Consider the following 8,625-nt stretch of genomic DNA (forward strand, 5'->3'; position numbering starts at 1 on the left):
GCCACTTTCTACATTTTCTGTTGAACAGAGTTTGCAGTTAATGATGCCCGAAGAGTAACTTAAGCCTTAGAACTAACCCTTAAGGCTCAAGAATTTATAAAAACTGAATCCGAATCCGAGATATATTTGCTTGATCCGACTTTAATCCGAAATATTTTGCAAAATCTGCTCCAAATCTGATTTGTTCGCCCAATTGACTTTGAAATAACTCATTTAACTTTAACTAAATGTGCTTTTTTGCCACTTAATCGTTTTAAAATGATGAGATTGAACGGAGTTTCCTTACTCAAAATATAATATTCCTGTTGCAATAATGTCATTTTTTGTAACAATAATAGAATAGTACAACTTGTCTCTATGTCATGTGCATCAATTGTAGTACTTTTGAATAGGATGTTATCAAAATGGTTCAAAAGTTGTTAATTAACAGGATTGATATGCTGGTGTATTCTAGTTTCCTTTATCGAAATTTTTATTTTATTTTATTTCATTTCATTTTTTTTTCTTTTACTTTTTTTGGTAACCATTGTGGTAACTTATAAGAAAGTATGTCCATTCACAGATTTTAACTTTGATGTTCTTTGATTTCCCTCACATTTTGAGTGTTGTAAAAGAAACCATTCTCATAACAAATTTACATTCATTAAGTTTATCTCGCATTTTTGGACTGGGATCGGATCCGAACCCAATCGGGTTTTTTCATTCCCAAATCCGAATCCGAACCTGAACAAAATGCTCAATCAGACCGAATACGAATCCGAATTTTTTTCCCAATCTGAATCCGAAAATTGTTGGTCAATCCGATCCGAATCCGATGCACAGCTTTACACCTTTTGTCCAGCAAATTGGGCAGTTTATCAGATCTGTGCTAATCTGTGGTTTTAACCACTACAGAGCGAAAAAGAGCCAACTATTTATTTCATGATCCTTGAATTCCAGTGTCAATCAACATGAATCTATATACAATTAAATACGTGAAAAAACTGGAGCATAATGGTTGGAAATGATCAGCAGTAGCCTCTTAGAAAAGATAGACTGCGAAAACAGATCAAAGGTAAGGCTTAACTCATCGTTTTAGCCCCGTTTCTTAATGGGATCAAAGCCTACCGGGGTATCTGACAACAATTGGAAAGGCCTTCAGGTTAATTGCGACCTCCATGCTCCAACTCATTGATGCTGGCGCCCTCTACCGTTAGTAATCGATAAGTTCTGATAAGTGTTTGCTCAAAAGCATTCTAGTTGATGTTTTCTTTGCTAAAAAAGCAAATATGAACAATCTTTATCAAATAAGAATGTTTGAAATTGGCTCATTGTAGTATATTAAATCACTTGAAATACATGATACATTATCACTATCCAAGACAATGTGAAAAAATATTATTACCTTTGTTTATGCACTGACATAGAACTTCATCAATATGTCATCTTTAACATGCCTACTAATTATGTGTTAAAGGTTGCGTTTTGCAGTAAATTAGGTTGAAAAATGACCAAACTATACTTCAAGTTGATGCCAAGAGAATTAGCTACTTCTTTGATGGAATGAAAATAAATGATTTTCTTTCATATTCGTAAATATTTCTTTAAAACCTAGAACTGCTAAATGTTGGTACTTAAATCCTCCTCTGGATAAAAATTGTAAAATGAGTTTTTCTTGACCATTAAGAGCCACACAAGGTGGTCATGTGTTTTAAATATTACAAAGATGCATCTGACTATTCAATTTTCAATTTTTTATCTTTTTTGCAATGATGCTTTTCTTCGTACCAAATATCTTTTGATCAAACGAAAACAGATCAAAATTTATTGAACTCATTGACAGTTATGACATCATAGATGTGAAATGTTTGTCTTAAGTGACATTAGATATTCTTTTTTAGCTTTTTGTTCATCCTTCAGAAAAGTGAAACATCTTTATTTATTTTTGGGACATTTAAAAAGCGTATTATTCCACCATCCTCTCCAACCGTAAAAAATCCCTCTTATCAACAAAGCTACGTTCTACTGGAGGCAAAGCATGAGCTAATGGGGATGGTTGGGTTTGGGAAATGGGTTGGTCATCTTCTTTTGAATAGGAACGTATTTTGGGAATAGGGGTGGGTCAAGGAATATTAGGGAGGAGAGTGTTTATAGGAATAGGGGTGGATTGGGTATTTGAAGGAAGAGGAGGGAATTGGGAAAGAGGGTGGGGGGTAGGAGGAGAGGGAGGGAGGAAGCTAGAGAGTTAAGGAAGGGTGGTGGGGTGGGAGTAGGTTTAGGAATAGGGTCAGCCCTAAAACTACGAAACTGAGCTATCCTATTTGAAACCGAAGGCCCTGTGCCCGGAACTACCCAAACGAAAAGCTCACAATGTTCCTTAAATTTAACGATTTGTGTTGAAATCAACCCATTCTCACTTGCCACCTGTCCCGATTCGGTCCATCGACTTTTTGGCGGCTGGAATATCTTGGCTTGAGGGTTGAGATCCAATGCGGTTGGCAAAACTTCATTTTCTACCTGCCGCTTGATCTTTTTTTGATTTTTGATCAATTAGGCCATTTGAAATGAGAGATTCGAACCAGCAACCTCTCTCTCACTCTAGGAAAGTGTGCTATCTACTACTGATGTGATCAATCTGCCTGCGCCTCAAACTTTCAAGCCAGTACTGCCAAGTTTGATCAAAGCTGGATTTGCTTATGGACAGAAAATGCCCGTTCCTTTGACCAAAAGCAAATCCAGCTATCTACTACACATCTCCAACCTTCTGCAAAAAGAAGTTTATGAGGATATGTACCAGTTGCTTGCAGAAAAGCCATGTGTCCCAAATCATCACAAAATTGAATTATCAATGCCAGAGGGATCTAAATTGTTTTGAAATCGTAACCTTTTAGGGTTGCTAATAACTCACGTATGGGTGGTCGAGGGAGAACTTGATCATTTGTGCCTGCCGCACCTATGACGCCCATTGGTCCAAACGGCCCCATAGGCCCAGGGCTACCGGGGGGGCCAACAACACCATCAGCTCCAACTGCACCACTAAGTCCAACCGGACCATTGGGTCCATTGGTTCCAAGTTTCCCTGGATTCCCAGGTGATCCAGTCTCTCCATGTGCACCAGGCACACCCACTGGTCCAGATATTCCATAAGCACCAGGCACCCCTAATGACCCAGGAGATCCAGCTAATCCAGCCACACCAGCTTTGCCTGGGTTTCCATCCTTTCCTGGTGCTCCGGGTAATCCAGTTGGTCCCATGGACCCGGTACGGCCATTTGTGCCTGTGATTCCATTGGCCCCAGGTGATCCAGGTGGCCCTTGATTTCCTGGTGGACCAATACCACCCGGTGAGCCATCTGGACCATCAGAACCTTTTAGTCCGTTGGGTCCCATTTGACCCTGCCAACCTCTTCTTCCTGGTGGGCAATTGCAAAACTGCCTCTCCTCTCTGTAATGCCCTCGAGATTCAATTGGGCTGGCTGGGTCCCAATTATCAATGGCATTGAGTTTTTCATCCACCATCTTCCGAACACTCTCCTGCAATTTTTAAGTAATAATTCAACTGAGTGATAACAAAGCTTCAAATTAAAGTTTTTTTTATTCCTGTCAACGGTTTTCTTGCGGATATTCATGGATACTAGACGATAAAATAAAATGTGTACTCAAGTCGGCGCCATTAATTTCAGGAGCTGCCGCCATTTAGTGATCGAAGGGTGGTTTGCTAGAAGAGTGGCTAAGAAGCTACCTCAAAAAGATTTAAATGCCCGCCTTTGGTAGTACGGCTACTAAGCCTCTTGTCATTGAGGAGAAAAGAGTAGACGGGTAAAAATACTGTTTTTGTGCTACTTTACAACAGCTTAAAAGGGCGGGCATGCCACAGCGCAAGGACGCCGTCACCACTGGACGGCGATGGCAGTGGGGGCAAATGAGCAACTCCGTCCCCATGAATCAAATGCATTTCCCTTTACACGAATTAGGTTTTGGTAAGCTCAGCAAGCATACTGGTCTGTTTTGAGCTCAATTGAACGTCTGTGCCAAAATTAATGAGTACTCAAAGCTCAGCCCAATGAGAGCGCCAATTGAATGAGCTAACACCACGTTGGGAAAATCTTACCAACGTCGTGATAAGACAGTCATTGTGTGCCCTCGTCTTACTGAGTTTCACGAGCTTATTGCTTTTGACCCAGATGCTAGATACAAGTGTCACCGGAAATGCTTTTGATTAATTGGAATTAGTTTTACTCATTTTTCCCCACTACCGTCGTGTCCATGGGCGCCGTGGTTCTTGCAGAATAATTCTCTGGAAGATTGATGGCTGAGCCCATACCGTCATTAGTGATGGGTGGGTTTCGAACTGGAAAATTAGCTATTTAGCTTTAAAAAATTCAATAGAAAAAGGTACAGAAATGAAGATCCAAAATTAGGAACAAGTCTTAAAGTAGTCCTGGCTCCGAGACTTAGAAAGGCAGGGTCACGTTTTGCCACTCATTTGAAGCGTTTCGATTGTGCTTTCACTTGTGATGGGAGCCCTGACCGAGGTTCTTGAATCAACTGGATAAAAAATTCGTCAAAATCTTTTGATGAAAGATTACGCAGTGAGGAAGTCTAGTGTTTTGTTGCACATTGTATTTATTAAGATCGAGTCATCTCTGTCCTGATTGTGAATTCGATATGGTGGAAAGTTTGAACTTGTTTTGTTTCAGAATCACCTCCCCGATTTAATGATTGTTTATTACAACTGCTATCCTTAAATGTGGGTGTTTTTATTCTAGTAAACAACCGTATGAGCAGATTGTCTTCTCAAATGCTAGTCAATCCGCGAATTACTTAAATGTCATCCATGGAAAGACTGTGAAGATCGGTTTCATAACTGAGCTGAATCAGTTTTGCCACAACATTTGATGTTGCCTAATCCTGTTTTCTCTCCAAATATGCTCATGATTAGATCAAGATTCAAACCAATCCTAAGTTCTGAATCGATGAATTGTTACTTCACACACTCTTGTTGTTTCTTGGTCAAATCATACCTGTTCCAGATCATCTGAGGTGAAAAATGAGGTGAATCCATAACTAAATTTTCCAAGGACAGAATCGGCGGTGCCAACGTCAAGTTGCAAGTTGATGTAGGATTTTATCGTTCCTGAGGAAAAATGAATTTAGAGATTTGAACGCGAGTACTTTTGTCTGCCCAGAAGTTAACATGAGGAGTCGCTGCTGCAATTTTAACAACCATCTGTAATTTACTCTCATCAACAACAAAAAAATTATTTTTCCGATGTGTACTCATTGGAAAAGAAGGAAAAACAACTTGTTTTGCCGTTGAGGGTGAATTCCAGATGGTTATCAAAGCTATTTTTCAATTCAGTATCAAATCTTCACGTTAACTTGTGGTCAGACAAATACTCACATTCAAATCTCTAGGTTGGCTCTTGAACGGTAAAACAAGTTATTTTTTTCGAGCTTTATTTATTAGGGTCCGCAAGAATCATGTTTTTAGTATAAAGTGGCACCTTCTTAAACAATTCCTCCAATACTGCAAAAGATGCGAAGCAAATCTAGAAGAATTTTTCTGAACTCTTTCACTTAATATTAACCAACATTCGGCGTCTTACGTGTATTCTTCAATGACTGCGCCTTCCTAAGTGCTGTATATCTTGGTTTCATATCAATAGCAAAATGTAAAACTAATAATCAAGAGAGAAATAGAGAAGCAGGATCACTCTGCATATTTGTAATGATGAGAAGACGCAATAATCTGATATTTCTTTTCAGCCTACCCGGTTGTTCAAGATCTTCAGTCAAAAAAATTATTGTCCAACGTATATTGGTGGTCACAAATTACTATAACTTGATTATCGTCCATTTGGTCCGAGCTAACGTAATTTAATACCCGAAAGTATGATGCATGACTTACCAGAAACGAGAAGTTTTGAAGGATGTGTTGGCGTTCGTCATTATTTTCATTACCCAATACTCTTCCAAAGAGGCATATTGAGTAAAAAAGAGCCAGCAATACCATGGCTTCTTTTCCCTCCATGAACTCATAAAACACTGACCCAAGAACCTTAAGATTCCGATGAGTTGGCCTGAACAAGCCTTTCTGGGGCCAAAAACAACCTGAGCCAGGTGAATAGAAAACAGAGGTCGGACAGCAATGTAGAAAGGAGTCGTTTGCCCTCTACATCCAATTGTGACGTCACTCCGCACCTAAAAAGAGGAAGAGCACATGGGCAAGTACATCAAACATATGTCATAAATAGGCCTATAGCTCATCAATGAGTCACTTTTTTAAAACTTATCCTGTTTACTGATCCTGGAGTCGACAGGATTTAGCCTGAGGACTTGAAGGTGACCAGATCATCAATTTAGTTTGCACGCCTAATGTGGAATATTGTAATGGTACAGGACCAATTGCCCGTACCAATGGCAGGGTATCTTATCAAATAGTTTTTTTCTTTGATTTTTTTTTAAATTTCAGTAAATCTTTTTATCTTATTGTGCTCGTTTCATGCTCCACAAGTTCGTGGTGAATGCAAATTTGGTAAGGTTGGGGAAAAACCTTAGATTGGGGAGGAAACAGTGTCTCTAGCTGTCAAGAAAAGGGCTAGTTGTTTGGAGTCAGACTCAAAATATGACACTATTTTAAGCCTTATTGTGCAAAAAAATGGGTAAAGTATTGCTTGTGCGTTGGTTTATTAATTTTTTGACATTTTTTTATTATTCCAGACGCCATTCACTCAGTTTCACGTTAAATTTTTGTCCCTTTGAGTACCTTTTTACAAGTAAAAGTTTTTTTATGTCTTTTTTTACAAGTGAAGTATGTCCAGGAATGAGTTACAAAAGCTGGTGAAAAAAAATCTAGTAAAAGCTCTGGGCAAAAAGCGCAAAACTGATATAAAAACGCGAGATTTAGAGCCTCTGATGGTGGTCTATCAATAGCGACAGGGCAGTCAAAATTATCGTGGTGACATTTTACTGTCGCTTTATTTCTTAAGCTGGCTTTCAATCGTGACATCTTGAGGAATGAATTTTATTCCTTCGCGGAATTGAGTAAGAAATTCTTGATTGACGTAAGTCAATTCTTGAACTGGATCAATGTCGATTAAAAATGTTCATTTGGCTGTTTCATACACCTGCTACATTGTGGCAAAACTTATTGTTTCCGTGCACAACATTTCAGGCTTGATTTTTCCTTGTTTAAGATCAGATTGATATGCAAATGTTCTTTGAGACTAAGTCACATTTTTGTTATTTTTTGAAGTTAGATTCGTGCCTTTACCATATTTTGCAAAATGAATACAAACCCAGATATGCTTCCAAACTCAAAAATATCATGGCCGTGTTTGTTTGCTTCTTTGTTTGGAATTTGAGGATTTTTGTTTGTTTGCAAATATCTCCTCCATTTTCAAATAAGTGCAGTGTTGCTAAACTGAAATGACTCAAAGAGCAAAGCGACTTAACTTTGTTTACATTATGTAAGGCACCATGTCAGACTATAGAAATTAATTGCATTTAAGAGCTAAGTTTTAGTCTCGGTTAACTAATGAATGAGCAAATCAAGAGGAGTAAGCTTTCATAACTTTTTGATCCATTCCAAAAAAGTCTAGCATGGAAATCTACCAAACTAAATGAGCAGGTTGCGTGAGCCAAGACTTGCACTTTCCGTAGATAAGGCTCACGCAACCTGCTCGTTTAATTTGGTAGATTTCCAAGCTAGAATTACAAAGAGAATTAGACTTCCCTAAGAGCAAGCCATTTTTCAGGAATCTTCAAACGAACTTCGAATCGTGTTTTGTTTTTATCTGTTGATTGACAAATTGGACCCCCCAAAGAGAGCCAACTTGCTCTGTTACTGATTGAAAACTCTCTGTTTGGTCACGCTCAATCGTGCTTGGAGCGATTCTTCCAACGAAGCGACAAAGTCTCTCACAGATCGCCAAAAGTTGGAGCAGGTTCCAAATCCAAACTGTGAGCCTGTCAGGCTCAAATTGTGCTGTGAGTTGCAGTATTATCGACACATTGTGGGAAAATTAGTGTCGTGTACATGGACCATAAGACAAACTTACTGATGGGACAATGCGAACCTTTTCAAGCCTGATACATTCTGATACAAGGCTTGGTTCAAGCCTCCTTGAGGCTGTCCATGACGCCGATGGTGGCCAAAAAGGCGACAAATCCACCGTCCAAAGGTGCCCGCCAGAAAGATCACCAACGTTTTATTTCTTTATTCTATGCCATAAAACCAACGCCCGTTTCTATTGATGTGGTCAAAAAGTTTCAATTCGGATTACACATTCGTGGGAACAAGCCTTGTACTGATTAATGGCCAGGCACTGATTGGCTCTTTTCTAATGTGCAGTCTTATTTTGGACCTATGGTCATGCTGTGAAAACTACTGATGTGAAGCAAGCACCGACAGGGCAAGTAGGAACTTGCCCCAACTTGGGTTTGTACCATAGATAACTTCATATATAGATCGATCAAGGGCGCTGCGATCGCGTCTTTTCGTCTCAGCTGTCGCTGGTGGAAAAAATGTTTCATTCATAGTCAAGCTACTTAGGACAACTATGGTGCAAATTTGAATCGTTGACGGCTCGTCCAAATTCAGAGTAGAAACCCCTAATAAGACTCCTTGTCAAGCAATTGCTCT

General features: G+C 39.2%; 1 protein-coding gene across 3 annotated transcripts in view; it reads right to left on the reverse strand.

Annotated features, from left to right (window-relative positions):
• Positions 1-8,625, reverse strand: part of LOC131892021 (cuticle collagen 14-like) — a 19,364-nt gene that overhangs the window by 1,846 nt on the left and 8,893 nt on the right. The window contains exons 1-2 of one of the 3 annotated variants that reach the window (XM_059241743.1): positions 5,003-5,170; positions 2,888-3,512 (exon numbers count right to left, since the gene is read on the reverse strand). In XM_059241743.1, coding sequence (XP_059097726.1) covers positions 2,888-3,497 — 610 coding nt within the window. In that variant the 5' untranslated portion in view covers positions 3,498-3,512; positions 5,003-5,170. Of the gene's footprint in view, positions 1-2,887; positions 3,513-3,618; positions 3,687-5,002; positions 5,171-5,889; positions 6,183-8,625 lie in introns of those variants that run through there. The other 2 variants (XM_059241744.1, XM_059241742.1) reach the window with 2 other exon arrangements.

This window comes from Tigriopus californicus, chromosome 12, assembly GCF_007210705.1.
Source record: "Tigriopus californicus strain San Diego chromosome 12, Tcal_SD_v2.1, whole genome shotgun sequence".
NCBI classification, from domain to species: Eukaryota; Metazoa; Arthropoda; class Copepoda; order Harpacticoida; family Harpacticidae; genus Tigriopus; species Tigriopus californicus.